Raw genomic sequence first — 16,998 nt, 5'->3', positions numbered from 1 at the left:
CCACACGGGGAGGGCGATGTCGGGCTGCTCATGGTGCTTGGACTCCTGCAACCACCAGAACCCCCTTTGTGCGTCCTAGCGCGCGGCCATCGTGCAGATCTGGCGCGCTCTGCGCCGCCGCTCGACGTGCCGATGGCAGCGGAAGCGGCAGCACGGACCGGGGCGGGCGGGGCACCACGGCTGCCGGCGGGCACGAAAGCACAGACGGAGGTGGTTGGGGCACCACAGCCAGCGGCGGGTGCACATCACGGCGGAAGGGCAACGCCGGCGTGGTTGGGGCACCACGCCGGCGTTCTGAAGACGAAGGTTCTTCATTTTGACTCACGAATCGTTTTTTACCTAGCCGAAGACAAAAACAAGGGGTGAAGTGCAAAATTGCCCTTGAAGTGTTTGGCTTGAATCCCACTTTTAATCTAAATCTCACGCTTTTAATCTGATGGCTGGTAAAAGAAGTTTGCAAGTTTGCACTGGAAAGGAGTTTTCACTAAATATTTTCCATTTTTTATTAGATCGAACTTGAGATGCCAGTGCCTTATAAAAGAAATTGAAATTTAGTAAGTAATCAATGATTATTTATGAGTATGCCGGTGTACGTTTAGATTTGAGTGCTTGATCAGGATAATGATGTTGGTGATAAAAACGCAACCGATGATGGCCCACGACATCATGACAATATGGTAGGATCTATTAACACTGCTCCACCATAGATATGGCCATGTCCGGACCTCCTTGCACATCACGATGGATGACTAGCACATAATTGGTGAGCAAAAGCGGAAGGCCCTAGTAGGTCATGCCTTTTTTTTCTAGTAGGTTAGGCTTGCGACGAACAAGTTGATCGATAGATTGGCGTGAGCAGTTCGAAAGAAGAGGAAAATGGGCAGTTTAACCCTACCCTACTGCAATGACTTATTGGACTGCTTTTGTTTGGCTGCGTTGTATTGCTAGTAAATTAGAGGGATTAGGCTGGGTCTTCAGTTGTAATTAAGTACTCCCTCCGTTTTAATGCAAAGTTGCACTAAAATCACGATAAGTATTTAGGAACAGAGTGAGTACTACGGAGTAGTATTTGTGCAAGTACTACACATGCTTGCAACTCCGCCTGCAGGACATGACCTGGTGTGCTCGTATTCCTATTCGATACTTGAGTCGATAGTAGTAGCATTACAAAGATTAGAAATTAGGCAGGGAGTAGAGGGGCTGTTTGGATTGAGCCCCATCAAACCCTACCAAAATATTGGCATGACCAAAATGAGGATATGACCAAATTGTTGGCAAGTTGTAATTTGTTTGGATTGTAACCATGCAAAAAGTTTGGCAAAAATCATAGGCTTCTATTTGGTTTGTAGTCAAATTTACATTGGCTCCTTTGGATATCAGTCTATAATGACAAGGAATTAAAAGGAATTTTCTTTGCAATTTGGGAAAATTTCAGAGAAAAAAGATATCAATCAAATTCTGTATAATACCGGTTTCGCAAAAAAAAATTGTATAATACATGAAGAGATAATGAATTTTTTTTGCCGTGAAAGAGAGATAATGACTTCACATTATACCTGGGCATGGGCGGCCCGGCCCGGCCCGAAGCCCAACGTCCCGGGCCAGGCTTGGGCCTCCCTTTCTAATCCCAAGCCCGGCCCGAAAGTCCGAAAAAACTAAAACGGGTATTTTTTATAGAAAAAATAGGTATACAAAATCATTTATTTATTCTGAAAAAATTATTTTGATGCTTAAATAGCCTATTTTCGGTGTTTCGGGCCGGGCTGGGCTTCAGGTTTGACCGTCGGGCTTTTATGAAGCCCGGCCCGGCCCGGGATTTGCCAGGGTATACTTCACATCTAGCAAAAAGGTTCACGTACGAGTACATCATCACCGCTTAAAGAAAAAACATAAAAAAAACATAAAGAAAAAACATGGTATGTAAATCAAGCTGTACAAAAGGGAAACATCATCAATGAGCGGGCGTGCGTCCGTTGGTTTCCTACAAGCCCGTCATCCCCATTCCAAGCAAAGGCAGTCCTGCACTGCAGCCGCCGCAAGGCAACCTTGCCCTCCCTTTCTCTGCACCCCGCCGCTGCCGACTCCGGTGACTGAGACACAACTTTCCGATTCCATCCCACCGGAGCATCTCCACATCTCTAGGAACAAGATGCGTCGATCAATTCAGAGTTCCATCGAATACATAGCCGGAATTTCATGTTTTTCTCAAACTCCGGCAACACCCTCGACCTCTTCATCTCCGGCCAACACCCTCGAGGGGACAAGCTGATGGCGCCCTCGTGTCGCTGGAGTTCCTCTGATTTGATTTATGTGCTCGCCGACCACCCCATCGCCGGTGACCGCCTCCACCATTGAGAGCAGAGACTGTAGAAAAATTGGGGCTTGGCTGCCAATTTTTTGGCGCACGAATCCAACGCCCTCAGGGGCTGTTTGGTTGGAAACCAACACAAGCCAAGCCAAATAATTGGCAACCAAATTTTTTAGGCTCTTATTTGGTTCTTTGCCAAAATTTTGGTTGTCAATATGAAGTACACCATCTCTCTCACACATTCTTGCCAAATAATTGGCAAAGTAAGGGTTGAAAAATTCTTGACCAAATAATTGGCAAGCCAATTCTTGCCCTCATTTGGTAGGGCTAGAAGGGGCATAAACCAAATAGCCCCTCATTTCGCCCCCGAGTTGGCGAAAAACGCATTGGCGTTGCTGGGCAGGGCTGGGCGGACCAATTTGTTGGTCGTTATCCAAACGGTGGCCAAATCTTGTGGGCGAACCAATTTTTTGGTAAGGCCACTGTTGGCCAGAAACCAAACGTACCCACACATACAATCGCTGGCATGACATCAATTAGGAAGGGTACTATCTCATTTGGACCGATAGGCGTGGGCAACCGATAGGAGGTCTGACCCCTGCTCGCCGTGGCTCCAACGCCTTCCTTTCTCGTTAGGTTGCAGTTGCAAACCTCTCGATTTTGAAGCTCAGTGAGGTTAAGAGAAGCATCAATGGGGTTATCTTCACCGAAGAAAATTCTACAGTTCCTCGTCTTAAAAATGAAAGACTATGTAAAAAGACTGATAAATTTCTAAAAATAGAACTCTCTAGAATTCTTAGGGTCTTTTTAATTCAATGAAAATACCTATAGACAGTTCTCACTTAACCATGTTAAGAAAAGTGTGCATTCAATGAAAATACCTATAGGGTCTTTTTTTGTTGTTGGTTGTAGCACTTCGTAGGATCAAAGACGAGTCGCTCTGTGTGCCATTCCACGACAAAGATTGCATCGGCTTCGACATCGTGCAAAAATTCCTGGCGGGAACGGAAGCGGGACGGCGTGCTTGTTTCTCACGACCAAAATGGACCGCCTGTAGTATTTTGCAGAGACAGTTACCGGAGAGGGGAAACAAATCCCCACGGCTCCGCCTGAGCAAACCCTCTTCCCCTAGACACTCTCCTGTGCTCGGGCGGCCGCGCGGTGGCACGGGGTACTGCGGCTCCCTGCCCCATCCACTACCTGCTTGCTTCGTCGCCAACAGTGAGGTATGTCTCAGATCCCAACCACAACTTCCTGACCTAACAGCTATATGTGTTCTTCAATTTGGCCTCTTCTGTTTTTGGTTGCTATGCCCTAGATCTGCGAGATACCGTGCAACTCCTTGCACCTTAGGAAGAATTGAGTCACTCCTGATCTCTATTCTCCAGTTCCTTGCAGATTTTGTCAGATCTGGGTCAGGGTTTTGAGATTGGGGAATTCCCTCTCCTAGCTGTAATAGCATCAGATTTTTTGGATTAGCCAATTTATGGAGAAGTTTGATGTAACAATTTTCTCTCTAGTGCAGATGGCTGAGCAAAGCTTGTCGAAGGGAAGAGGACATCGTACGCAACCAAGGGGGCTTGTTGATACTGAAGTTGGTGGTGTGACAGAAGGGTCTCATCACGAAATAGGTATTGCTTTGAAGTTCCATTTATATAGGGGTACTTGTGTCCTGCAACTTATATTACTAGTATTGATGTTTCTGGTTTGGTCATTTGTTGTCGGTTCTTTTACCTCATTCACTGATTACTGAATTTATATACGATGACTTGATTGTGGAACGATCTCTGCTAGTATGGAACATGTACTATTTAGCACATATATTGCTATGGGAATGAGCAAGGAATAAATGGCTTGCTGTAGTTCATGTTCGAGAAGACAGGCTTGAATATTAACTTGTAAACATGGTCTCTGGAATCACAGATTTTCTGGAATCACGGGAACAGAGGACCATCGGAAACCTTGTTTCAGATATGATATCTGTCATTTAAACTTAGTGAAATTGAGTTAAGGAATAAAAGACTTATACCGTCACATATGCCTCACATATGGATAAGGATTTTTACAAACGGTTTTCTGCAGAGATTGAATACATAGTATCATACTTTTTAACGTATTCTGGACTCTGTTTGGATAGGAGTTTAAACTAAACTGGGAAGCATGTATTGTAAACAGTTTACGTTCTGAAATTACAATATAAATGCAGGTCCTCACCTCTAGCATCCGTACAAAAAATTGTGAGTTGCACCACGGGTCATTGGGGAGAAATAGAAGGTAGATTGGATCATCCAATTACAATATATTTGCATATGTTTGAGAGTGAAATTTCATGTTTAGTGAAATATATTTGCATGGTTATTGGTTTAAAAGTTTTGAGCATATGCTTTGTGCAATAAATATGCCACGTGATACTAAAACTGTCAAACTAATGTTTAATGTATGAAATTTAGGGACCATGAAAAGTAATCTTAGAGCCAAATGGAGTCACGAAATGAAGCTGTTCCTGATTGGGCTCCTAAAAGATCATGATGTGCCAGGTTTTCGCACACAAAAGGCTTGGAGCAAGGAGGCATGGAGAAATATCGTTTGTGGACTAAATCAAAAGTTTAGTGTATCATTTACTATTTCCCAAGTTAAACAAAAAGAGCAGGATCTGAAGAAAGATTATCGAAGTGTGAAATCATTGTTGGATGAAGGTAGTTTTGGATGGGATAGCGAGAGAAATATGGTAGATGCACCTGATACTGTTTGGGCTAGTTTTGCTTCTCGCAGAAACATCAAGGATGCCCTCCAATGGCGAGACAAGTCATTCCCATATTATGATGAACTGATTCCTCTCTATGAAGGTCAGCTTTACACACCTCTATTTTTGTTTGTTTTTTTATTAGTAACATACTATATGAATGTACAACATATAATCACAGTAGAGAAATTTTTTTATGATGATTGTTTCTTGAATAAAAACTTCATTCTGCAGGCCGTTATGCTGAAGGAAGAACTAGTCATGGTAAGGAGCAGTATGCTAGCATGTCAAACCATGCATCAACTCTCTCATCACATCCAGCAGAAGTGACAGAGGCGTATCATGTACCATCACCTACTATACCAGTCCTGAATGAGTCGGATCTTCATTTTACCTTGGATGACGAAGTTGAGGACGCCAATTTGGATCCTCACCCACTTTCATTTACTCCTAGGCAACATACCCAAGCCCCACCAAGACCCGCACAAACATCTTCTGGAAAATGTTGCACTTGGCCTAGAAAAAGGCAAAAATGTGACTGTGACAATGGATTCCTTGAGCGATACCTAAAAATGAAGCAGGAAGAAATTGATCTGTTTGCTGCAATTGATAAGAAGCTGGAGGGTCCTTATAGCATTACCGAGTGCATCACAGCAATCCAAAAGTTGGATGGTCTACAAATAGGTGATATGTTGATGGCAGCAGATATCTTCAGATGTAGGGATAACAGGGAAATTTTCATGTCTTTCTCTAGAGATGAACTGCGGTTAGCTTGGCTTACAAGGGAGATTGCACGCAATCAGACAAATGATCAGAATTAGGAATGCTTTATGGCTATGCATCAAGGAATCGTGGTCATGCACTAGGGAAGCTTTTGTTCAGTAGGTGGAATATGCATTTTGTTACCCTAATCAGTCATAGTACTGACCTAAATGGTTAATGTCTATTCCGGTAGTATCTAGATGGTAAACTCTTATTTTGGTAGCTTCATATCTAAGACTCCTATCATGTCGAGTCATGGAAACAGAACTCCTATTAACATTAAAAGTTTCGAGTACAAGAATGGTAATGGATTTTGCATCTCATATTTACATTTCTTGAGAGCTCCTTGATATATACTGAGCCCACATCTGTTTTGATTTCTGGCTTCTCTAGAGTAATTAAATTCTTGTATATCTCCAACATAGTTGTGGTCTCCGTTTGGCAAATCAACTATCCTTTCTGGATCGATATTCATTGGAGCATCAGCCAGGACAAATCTCCATTATGTAAACATATAAAATTATGCAGCACCCACAAGCAAGCAAAAGCACCAAATTATAGATGTCAATATGTTTGTGAAAGGGTAAGCAAATCTTATTATAGGAATCCAATTTTCAATATAGAAATAGTTCTCTTGGTATGATTGTGTAGGACAAATGTTCATAATTCTTTGTCATCTCAAGGCCTCTGACAAGCTCTGCCTTGTTCCGGTAAATGATACTATCTTCATTCTCTCCGTTTTTAAATATAAGATGTTCTAGTTTTGTACTAAATCAAATAGTTTGCAGTTTGGCCAAGTTTATAGACAATCCACCAAAATCAACAACTCTAAATCTGTCATTGTATATATCTTCATACTTCCTCCGTTCAACAAAGGATTTCTCAACTTTGACTAAATTTGACTGCATCTATACACTAAATCATGTGTAGATACATCCAAATTTTGACAAACTTGAGATATCTTTTGTTGGACGGAGGAGTAATAAACTTAGTTCGTGTTGTAGAGATGCTAGTACATTTTTATACAAACTTGGTCAACATTTAAGAAGTTTGTCTTAGGACAAGGCTAGAACATCTTATATTTAAGAACAATGATAGCAGTAAAATATGAGAAATTGCTGCGTATTTGCATAGCCAGTGTCGACAAGATAATTTTTTTTCCAATAGGCTGAAGTCGATCCCTTGCATCCAGCATACACATGCATGCATGAACTTGAAACCAAAGTCACAAATAGCCACAACGTTTTGTGATGTTTTAAGAACCTTATCCCGATCCTATATGGTTCTTAAAAAAAGAACTTTTTTGGGTGGCTCATAAGGTTTTCCTTCAGAGAAGGCGAAGTACATACTGAAGGTCACACAAGGAGCCTCAGCATTTTAAGAAGCTGCTTAGAAGTACAAGAGTCATGGTCGATGCTACTACAGAAAAAATACATTGGGAGGAAGAATGACCCTGAATAGCTGTTTGGTAAAAGTATGCACTAGTTTGTAGGCAGATCGAGGATTCTTGAAGACTCTTTCTTTTCCTCTGGAAGTAATGCTGAAAATCGAAACTCTAGCTGAAATGGTTCCCAAGAGTCATTCACTCTGGTTTTAGCAACTTTTCCACTCTTCCAAAAGAAATGTTAGATGCTATAGATGTATTCTGAGCGCCATCGGTTCTGAATGCTAGATAAGACGAGAACAACACAACTCCGGCCTAAAAAAAACTCGACGTGCAAAGGGGTAAGCCATCCCCAGCATTTGCATTAAGAAGAAGACTTTCTCGTGCAGGTCAAGAAACCCCCGAACCCCTTCCCCATTCATACGGTGAATGGATGAGTTCATTTTTGTTTTTCTGGATACCACTTGGTACTGTGATTGAGGATTGAGAGGTACCTGGTACTCAACTGTATAATTCCATTTGTTTGACGTAGTTTAATGTGCATTTTAATGCTAACGTACTAAGATGTACCCTATGTATTTGTGATGTGCCGTTATGTACTTGTTATGTATCTCGATGTGTCTCTGATGTGTCTTGATGTACTTGTCATGTATCTCGATGTATCTGTGATGTGTGTTGATGTATTTGTCAAGTATTTGTCACGTACTGTGGTTTTTTTCGGAAAAAAAATGTGATGTGCCATACGATGTAGTCGTCTCATAAATCCATACACGAGGTACTTAAAAAGTGATAATGTACATGTGATGTACCATACGATGTACTCCTCTCCTAAGTTCATGTATACGAGATATTTGAAAACTGATAAGGTATAATTTATTTATCATAATAATGTACGAAATATGTACTTCAAAACATGTTGTGTACCACAATGTACTTGAAAATGGGACAAAGATGCATAGAACGAGAGAGAACAAGAGAAAAATAAAGAGTTGTCAGTAAAAAAATACATGCATATCACAAGTACTAGTTCCTGCTAATCTTTCTGTGCCACAAGTATTAGTTTCCTGCTAATCTCTCTGTAGTATAGGACAAAATAAATTAATTTGATGGGACTGAGGTGAAACGTGTGGCCGGTAAGATGGGATACATGGCCCGGAGTCGCAGCCTCCCCGTTACTCCGAGACTCCGATGAGTCGATGACACGCGGAGCGGGCGGCCCCGGCGGGGGTTCTGCAGCACTAGCACCTTTTCCCTTCCTCCCCACTCACGCGCCGCGCGGATCAAAGTCAAACATAGACGCCCACTCAGAAAATGAAGCACCCGAACCAGACCGGCCTCAACCTGCAACTCCCCGTCCCCCCCTGCAACTCTTGCTCTCCTAGGAAAGCCACAGCAAACCCAGCCAGCAGCGGCTTGACCGGTAACTTCCCACCGCCCGCCTCGGCTTTCTCCCTTCCCCTCCTGCTCACACGCCACACGCAGGCAGGCTCGCCCTTCCACGGTTCCCCGGTCACGCACCCACACCACCAAATTGGAAGTGAAGTTACTCCGCTACCAGCCTAGCCTAGCCACAGCACATCACAGCAGTGGTGGGAGAGAGGGAGGGAGAGACCAAGGAGAGGAGACCAGAGCGAGAGGGAAAGGAAGGGGCAGCACAGAGGCAGAGATGGATGGAGACTTGTTGCAGCGCAGCCCACGGCAAAGCTCCAAATTACAACAAGGAGCCCAACCACCACTTATACGCCACCACCACCACCATCACCATTACGCCCAGCGGCCCAACCTTTCCCCACTCCTTCCCGATCTCCTCCTCCCCCAAACCCTAACCCCTCCGCTTCCTCCCCTCCCCGGATCCGCGCATGGCCGTGCTGCCGGAGCCGACCCGCGGCTGACGACGGGGCGTGGGCGTCATGGAGGCCCTGCCGGAGGAGCTCCGCTGCAAGCGCTCCGACGGCAAGCAGTGGCGCTGCAGCGCGCCCTCCATGCCCGACAAGACCGTCTGCGAGAAGCACTACGTCCAGGCCAAGAAGCGCGCCGCCTCCTCCGCTCTACGCGCCACGCTCCGCAGGTCCTCCGGCGGCGGCGGCGGCTCCTCCTCCTACACCGCCGCCGCCGCCTCCGCGCGCCACGGCGGCGGCACCGACTCCGATGCTGACGCGGACGCGGACCCGCCTGTGCCGATGGCGGTGGCGAGGCCGCTCTACGGCAGGGTCGTCGGGGAGCCTGTCTACGTGGCGGAGCCGGCGGTGCCGAGGGCTGTGTACGGCCTGCCTCTCGCCAATGCTACCGCCGCTCGCACCAGTACCATCACGGTGAGTAGGTTTTATTCTTTTGTGACGTTTGCTGTTTTGGGTTGAATTGGGTGGGGTGTGCCTAATGTGCTCATGTTCGTTCGTGCTGGTGACGGCAGGAGCTGGTCAGGAGACGCTCAGTAGGTCTGCAAGCTTGCAGCGGCGCAGCTGGGACGACGAGTTGTCACCAATGCCGGAGGGTTGGGAACGCCGTTTGGTGTGCCAGCTGTGACAGGAGGGGTTACTGCACCGACTGCATCTCAAGATGGTATGTTGCGTTCTACTGTTGTATGCTTGAGTGCAAATCTTGATTGAAGAACAGTGCCATCATCCTACAGAATCACACTTGTCCTTAAATAACCAAATCATAGGAACTGCTGTAGGGCATTCTTGTTCTACCATGTGGCAAAAACTGATCACTTTGCATGAGTTGTGAGAAAATGTGTTTGTTGTGTCCCATTATCAAGAACAAGTTAGGTAAGGCCTATTTGAAGAGAGAACCTGTCATGGGCATACATCCCTATAGGGGGCGCAGCCCTAGGTATCCAAATAAGGGACGATATCCGAGAAGTATCTTCTAAATTAGTTAGGCAAGAGATAAGATAGGAATATTAATATATGGTTTGTTAGGAAAATAGAGATTAGTTTCTTGGATGTCAAGGTGAGTCTTCCCTATAAAAAGGCCCCTTGTAATCGTTATGAGTAAGTCAAGAATTAATCAATGTAGTTATTTCCCTCCTGCCCTTGAGGTGCGGCTACCTTCATGGAGCGTCGCACCTCTTCGGTCCAGGGCTGTTATCCCTCATGTCATGAACAAAACCAAGGTTCTATTTCACCCAAGTACATTAAAAAAATCAACTACATATTTTTTTGGGTGCACTGCTGTTTTGTTGCGTTGGAACCTGCAAAGAACTGGGATTGCAATGCCAATCAATATTGAAGGTCGTGATGCAGACAATGGAAGTTAAGAACTCCATGCGAGTGTATGAGAGGCAATCAGTGGGGGGCTGGGGGCATTGGAGCACAACCTAGGTGCAGATTGAAAATTTGCTAGCGGAAAGGTGAGCGCAGGTGGGACCCTTCAGAGGACCAGGAAGAAGAGTTGCAATGGTTGCAGGATGAGTAGGTTTGCTATCTATTCAGATTGGTCATGTGAAAATTATCTGTGCGCATTTGTCTTGAAAATACTTTGTGTTACAGTTTATTAGGTTTATAAATATAATGCAGTAGATTAACATTCAAAATTGCATTTTGGAGACTGTTCCAATGGCAATACATCTCCTTTTTGTGACTGTTGGTTAGGCCTGACTAGGAGATCCACAAATTTACGCATGTCGGTGAATTATTTTGTGCAATGTGTATATTTTTTATTTTGACCTTACAGATTTTTTGATACACAGTTTAATCGTTTATGCTTTTCTAATTGTCTAATTAAAAATATATAATGTAGGTACTCTGACATTCCAATAGATGATGTTCAAAAAGTTTGTCCAGCTTGTCGAGGCATTTGTAACTGCAAAGTTTGCTTACAAGGTGACAACTTAATTAAGGTACGAGGGCATACCTAGTTGGACGCCAAATGTTGCCACACCTAAGTTAGCCAACCTTGACTTTCTTAGCCTAGTTGGTTCTGTGCCAAACTTGTAGCATGCCAGACACACATGTTAGTCCTGTGCTATACATGTCATTGACACTTTTTTTGCCACACATTGGCATGTCAAAGTTGGCTAACTTAGGTGTGTCTACTTGTGACACCCAACCAAACATGCATTATGCTCTGTTGAGAGTTCTTTTTCTCTTTCCATTTATTTGACTTCTATGCTCTACTATTTATTCCTAGTGTAACACATTTTTGTTGTTGTTGTTGTTGTAAGGCAAGGGTGCAAGAGATATCTGTTGAAGACAAGTTAAGATATCTTCATAGCATTTTGGCATATGTTCTTCCAGTGCTACAGCAGATTTATTCGGACCAATGCTTTGAAATAGGTGTTGAAACAAGAGTTCATGGTACTTCAGTTTCCCTCTTGCCTTCTTTTTTGTAACTTCATGTGTTTCAAACACCACCATAACATATTCTCTGCGGTAGGACCCAAGATGGATATCCTCAGAGCAAAGATAAATTCTGATGAGCAAATGTGCTGGTACTGCTTTTGTATTCTTCTGTCCGTTACTTCTGTTATATCATTGGTATCCTCTTATTCGTACAAATAGTTGTAAGCTTGTAGTAATACCATAGAAATTATCCCCTGCAGCGACTTCTGCAAAGTGCCAGTGTTTGATTATCACCGACACTGTCCAAGATGTTTATACGATTTGTGCCTTGACTGTTGTCGAGACATAAGGCGATCTCACACAAATGTTGTCAGAGGAGAATATGCTGAAAGTAAAGGTCATCTGTCAGATACAAATAAAGATATTTTGAGTAAAAGAACAAGATTGGAACCATTTGCAGCAAGTGTGAATGATGATTTGTCTCCACAGCAAATAGATGTGAATGATATTGGTATTAGATCTTTATTCCCTACGTGGAGGACCAACAATGATGGCAGCATCACTTGCGGGCCTCATGAGGCTGGTGGTTGTGGCTCCTCGAAGTTGGTTTTAAGGCGGATATTCAAAATAAACTGGATTGGCAAACTTGTAAAGAGTTCTCAAGAAATGGTGATTGGTTGCAAAGCACATGATTTGGATAATGGATGCTCATCCTGTAAGGCTGGCAGAAGACTGAACTTAACTGGTCATCATAACTTTGGTCTCTCAAAATGTTCAAATAGTGGTGGTACTGATGGGAATGGTGTGTACTCCCCTGTACTGGAAAGTTTAAAATATGAAGGTATTGCTCATTTTCGTAAACACTGGATAAATGGGGAACCTGTAATTATCAGGAATGCATTTGAGCCTTCTTTATCAACAAGCTGGGACCCATTAAGTATCTGGCGAGGAGTCCAGGAGATCATGGATGAAAAAATGGATGAAGAGGTCATAGTGAAAGCTGTGGACTGCTCAAACCAATCAGAGGTAAGGACGAAGTATTGGTTACTATGTCTATCTAAATCAAAGTTGTTCTCTTCCTGTTGAAATCACTCTGACTTCGGTCTATAAACTAAAGTGCTATGCTATTGCTAGTCCCCAATAGCGAGTGCAGAAGTGGAAAATTAGACGTAGAGAAACCAAATGACCTTTTGTAGTATGGCCATCCTAAAATCTACTATTATCTTTTGTTGCAAAAATTTGTTCAGGTGCAGATCAAGCTCAACCAGTTTATCAAAGGTTATTCAGATGGTCACAAGAGAGAAGATGGCAAGTTGGCGATGCTGAAATTGAAAGAGTGGCCCCCAGCGAGTGTACTAGAGGAGTTTCTGTTATGCCAGCGACCAGAATTTATCATCAATTTTCCGTTAGTTGATTTTATTCACTCTAAGTGGGGTTTCCTTAATCTGGCTGCTAAGTTACCCCCAGATGCCCTACAGTCTGAAGTAGGACTGAAGCTGCTTATTGCATATGGAAGACAGCAAGAACTTGGTAAAGGTGATTCAGTAACAAATCTGATGATTAAGATGGGTGATGCGGTAAGTTAACCTTTTGCTATTTTACAGTTCAAATTCTTTTATTTTCTATGAAATCTAACATTTATTTTACTAAGAAAATTTGGCTTATATCGCAATGTACTTCTTGATCTATTGCATGGCAGCTTAAGAAATGAATAAAACAAAAGGAAATAAAGTTACCACATGGCTTATGCCTCTGTTTCCGCATGTAGGTACATATGTTAATGCATACAGCTGAAGTGCTTACGCTATGTCCCAAGAGACTGCAACCTGAGCGATCTGAAAGGATTGCTAATGGCATGACAGTGCACGTAAATGCTGACGCACCTGTGCAAAACTTGAATCTGGATATGGGGGAAAGATCGCCTGAACACACACGCACCAAGTCTTATGAAACATGGCACTCTCCATCACTGAGACTACAAGATAAGGTTTTAGGTGCTACAGTTTATGGTGGTTCTGACGGCACTTCCGCTGAATTATCAAGTCTATCGCATTCGGAGAAACTGACTAATGGTTCAGAAAGACCTCAGGCTGGTGCTCTTTGGGATGTTTTCCGTAGGCAGGATCTACCTTCGTTGAATAAATATTTAGCTGCTAACTGGGAAGAACTTGCACTCAGCAGTCAGGCAGTGCTCTCTGTAATAACTTCTCACTACTCTGTATCAACTTTTGTTGAAATGCCTTTGTCAAACCTGTTTGAGGATACTATTTTTATGCTTGCAGGTTAAGCATCCTATTTATGATCAAGCTGTATATCTCAATGAATATCATAAAAGGGCACTAAAGGATCAATATGGTAAGTGCAAGACGTAACGGTATTTCTCACTTTCTAAGTTGGTGGATCTATTGGTTGCAAATTGCTGTTACTGATACACCATAGCATATCCTAGACTTGAGCATCCATGATAAATTGTTGCAATACCAAAAACGAGCAGATGGTGTGCCGTCTAAATTTCCACTGGATCAATAAAAGAAACTACCTATTCTTTGCTCCATGAGAGCAACTAAATGCCTGCTTGCTAGGACTTGCTTATTGGAAAGTCCCATGTGGATACTTTTATTCTACATGCTTTTTTGGTGACCCATGCATCGTGCTATTTACTTCTCTTAGAAGAGTCAGACTAGTGAATTTAACTGCATCTTTTTCATCTGGTTTAACTAGCCTTATGGGCACTTTTATTTGGATATTCTTACAGGAATTGAACCTTGGACATTTCAACAACATATTGGTGAGGCTGTTTTTATTCCGGCTGGCTGCCCTTTCCAAATGAAAAATCTCCAGGTATGTTTGTGGTATTTCGTACTATCTTGGACTGCTATACTGAATCTGACTGTTCCTTATGATCTGATGAATTTATATATTACTTCTATGTGTTGTTTGAAATGGTTTGTTGTATGCTTGATATATTTAATATCGTCATTTGTTCTGTTAAAATTGTTTCAGTCTACGGTTCAATTGGCTCTTGATTTTTTGTCACCTGAGAGTTTACGGGAGTCGGCTCGTATGGCCCAGGAGATACGCTGCCTGCCAAATCATCATGATGCAAAACTGAAGATGCTAGAGGTACATCACGCCTGAGCTGGTTATCACCGATCAGTTAGTAAATGCCTGTCCACAAACCATTTGGAACGAAAATAACGTTGCGAGCTTTGTTGTCAAACATACAGGTGGGAAAGATCTCTTTATATGCAGCAAGTTCTGCTGTCAGAGAAATTCAGAAAATAACCCTCGATCCCAAGTACGTGCACTTGTGCCTATTCTTGTCTGCCCACATTGGGTCATCTCTCGAGCAGTGCCACCTGATAATTCTTGAAATTGCATATGCCTTTAGTCTTTGCAGCTCATAAACACTATCATTTGCCTTTCTCAGGTTTAATCTAGATGTCAGGTTCGAGGATCGGAACCTAACCCAGGCAGTTTCAGAGAACTTGGCTAGAGTTACTAAACAACGTAAGGTATCTCGCCGTTGAGTCTACAAGCCTTTTGGAGAAAACTAGGCCGCAGGATTGGACATTGAAATCCATGCGAAGTAGATATAGCGAATTGTACATGTATTATATGGTGTCATATGAAAGGAACACATCGGCGCATCTAATTCTTGTCAGATAGCATTGACCTCACTTGTATATTGTCGGTTAGGACTAGCGGCTGAGCTCATGTAAGCAAAATAATATGTCGACCAGTTGAAGTACTAGGGCGAGGTTGCTCATCAGCCATTTCCAAGAGAACTTCCGGACTTTACTGTTTATATATAGGGAATTGGAATTTCGCTTGAATAATGTTAAAGTGCAATTACTAAAAAAAAATTCATGTTCCGTTAGCTTTCTGAAAATTTAGTTTTTTTTCAAGAAAACTCTTTCGTCTAGATACATTGATAGTACTCCGTTCCAAATTAACTGACGACGATTTGTATAGATTCTTATATAAATCCACGTCAATTAATTCGGGACGGAGGGAGTAGAATTTATGTGCTATCCATCTGTTAATATAACAATTCTTGTGCCAGAAAGACCTAAGTTAGATTTAGTACGAGTAATAATGAATAATGAGAGAAAAAGGGGAGGAAGAAAGTATTCAGGTGGCAAAGAGTAAATTAGGGAAAACCATCAATCTGAGGTAGAGTTGGAAGTATGACTACGTTTAAACGGTTTTGTTATATCTAAATTGGTGAGAAAAAGGAGAGGAAGAAAGTATTCAGGTGCCTGATTTTTAGTTAAAGATAAATCGGTTCCACAACTGTTGGATATGCTGTTTGTTTTGGAAAGATCTTTGGAATGGCCACCTTCTAGGTGAGGATTTTCCTAGAGCTTTTTCCTTTACCCTCCAGGAGGACATCTCTGTCCACGAATTCATGATCGATCTCCCACAGGCTCACTCTCTTCAGGCGCCATTGTCAGCTGCTGCTTATGCTGAATTTGAGAATTTGAGACAGGACCTGTTTGAGGTTAAGATTGTCACCTCCTCTTCCGACTCTTGGCAATATCAATGGGGGAAGGATTTCACGGCTAAATTTTTTTACACACACTACTTCTCTACTCTGCCTACTCATCCTGCCATGATAAAGTTCTGGAAGTCCAAGTGTGTCATGAACCTTTTTTTTTTTACTTTAAATTGTAATAGTTGCGCGATTGCAGTCCGACGGTAAGATATATAATTTTTACAAAATGAGATACCGAATTGCGACCTTCGAGGATTGAACACGATGGGCTGACAGCACACCTGGCTGCCTGACCACCCAAGTTAGGGAGGAAATCCTATGCGACCTTGCATGCTACGACCCGCAGCTGGACCCAATCAATCACCATTCGTTTTGGGCCGCTGTTCTCCTGCACAAATCTCAATCTTCTTCACGGGCTATGCTTGGTTCTCCTTGGATCATCTTTTCTACGAGGGCATTGACTGGGACCTAACTCTTGTGCTGGAGGAGCGTTTGTTTGCTGCACAGGCTGCCAGGCAAGGAGGATTGTTCTGGGAGACCTTCACGCTCGCTGCTTGGGCCATTTGGAAGGTTCGAAACGCCAAGCTCTTCGATAGCACTATACTTACTGTCAATGCCTGGCGTGCCTACCTCAAGGCTGATCTGGAGCTCCTTGCTTTTAGGTCTACGAAAGAAACCTTCAAACACAAGCTAGACCATATTCTGCAGCTTTTTATTTCTTGGTCCCTTTTGAGGTTTTTTACTTCCCCATGTAACCTGTAAAGCTCTCTTTTTTATTTTAATACAAGCGCAATAGAATCCTCTCCTACTGTTTTTCCCGGTCAAAAAAAGAAAAGAAAAGAGTGGAACATCAACGACTTTGATTCCTCAATTGAGATTTAAGCGTTTTGTTTAAAAATTTGTTTGATATATACATACATAATACATTTCGCTAAAAAAAGCATACATAATACATAGACTATATATTCGATTTCTTGGAAATTGATGGGTGTTCAGCCGAATACCCTTGAAAGAGGTGGG

At 42.9% G+C, this 16,998-nt stretch overlaps 2 protein-coding genes across 2 annotated transcripts; both read left to right on the top strand.

The window, feature by feature from the left end:
- The first annotated feature begins 3,199 nt into the window (after positions 1–3,199).
- LOC100831507 lies at positions 3,200–6,144 on the top strand. Its single transcript, XM_024457871.1, has 4 exons — positions 3,200–3,534; positions 3,834–3,939; positions 4,759–5,154; positions 5,286–6,144. Exons 2-4 carry the CDS (start codon positions 3,834–3,836, stop codon positions 5,870–5,872), a joined length of 1,089 nt encoding a protein of 362 aa, XP_024313639.1. The 5' UTR covers positions 3,200–3,534; the 3' UTR covers positions 5,873–6,144.
- A 2,380-nt stretch (positions 6,145–8,524) lies between these two features.
- LOC100839939 (lysine-specific demethylase JMJ25) lies at positions 8,525–15,360 on the top strand. Its single transcript, XM_010230329.3, has 13 exons — positions 8,525–9,509; positions 9,608–9,756; positions 10,939–11,038; positions 11,363–11,495; positions 11,575–11,629; positions 11,741–12,506; positions 12,728–13,057; positions 13,249–13,677; positions 13,763–13,835; positions 14,236–14,321; positions 14,484–14,603; positions 14,708–14,778; positions 14,911–15,360. Exons 1-13 carry the CDS (start codon positions 9,108–9,110, stop codon positions 15,008–15,010), a joined length of 2,814 nt encoding a protein of 937 aa, XP_010228631.1. The 5' UTR covers positions 8,525–9,107; the 3' UTR covers positions 15,011–15,360.
- Positions 15,361–16,998: the final 1,638 nt, after the last annotated feature.

Source organism: Brachypodium distachyon, chromosome 1 (genome assembly GCF_000005505.3).
Source record: "Brachypodium distachyon strain Bd21 chromosome 1, Brachypodium_distachyon_v3.0, whole genome shotgun sequence".
Classification (NCBI taxonomy): Eukaryota; Viridiplantae; Streptophyta; class Magnoliopsida; order Poales; family Poaceae; genus Brachypodium; species Brachypodium distachyon.
This window is presented reverse-complemented; position numbering and strand designations above follow the sequence as displayed.

Excerpts from the sequence above, each read along its gene's own strand:
- LOC100839939 (XM_010230329.3), top strand. The coding sequence starts at position 9,108 with ATGGAGGCCCTGCCGGAGGAGCTCCGCTGCAAGCGCTCCGACGGCAAG. Across the intron at positions 11,630-11,740 it reads TCTGATGAGCAAATGTGCTG|CGACTTCTGCAAAGTGCCAG; the intron begins GTACTGCTTTTG and ends TATCCCCTGCAG. Across the intron at positions 13,836-14,235 it reads GGCACTAAAGGATCAATATG|GAATTGAACCTTGGACATTT; the intron begins GTAAGTGCAAGA and ends ATATTCTTACAG.
- LOC100831507 (XM_024457871.1), top strand. The coding sequence starts at position 3,834 with ATGGCTGAGCAAAGCTTGTCGAAGGGAAGAGGACATCGTACGCAACCA. Across the intron at positions 3,940-4,758 it reads AGGGTCTCATCACGAAATAG|GGACCATGAAAAGTAATCTT; the intron begins GTATTGCTTTGA and ends TATGAAATTTAG. Across the intron at positions 5,155-5,285 it reads ACTGATTCCTCTCTATGAAG|GCCGTTATGCTGAAGGAAGA; the intron begins GTCAGCTTTACA and ends TTCATTCTGCAG.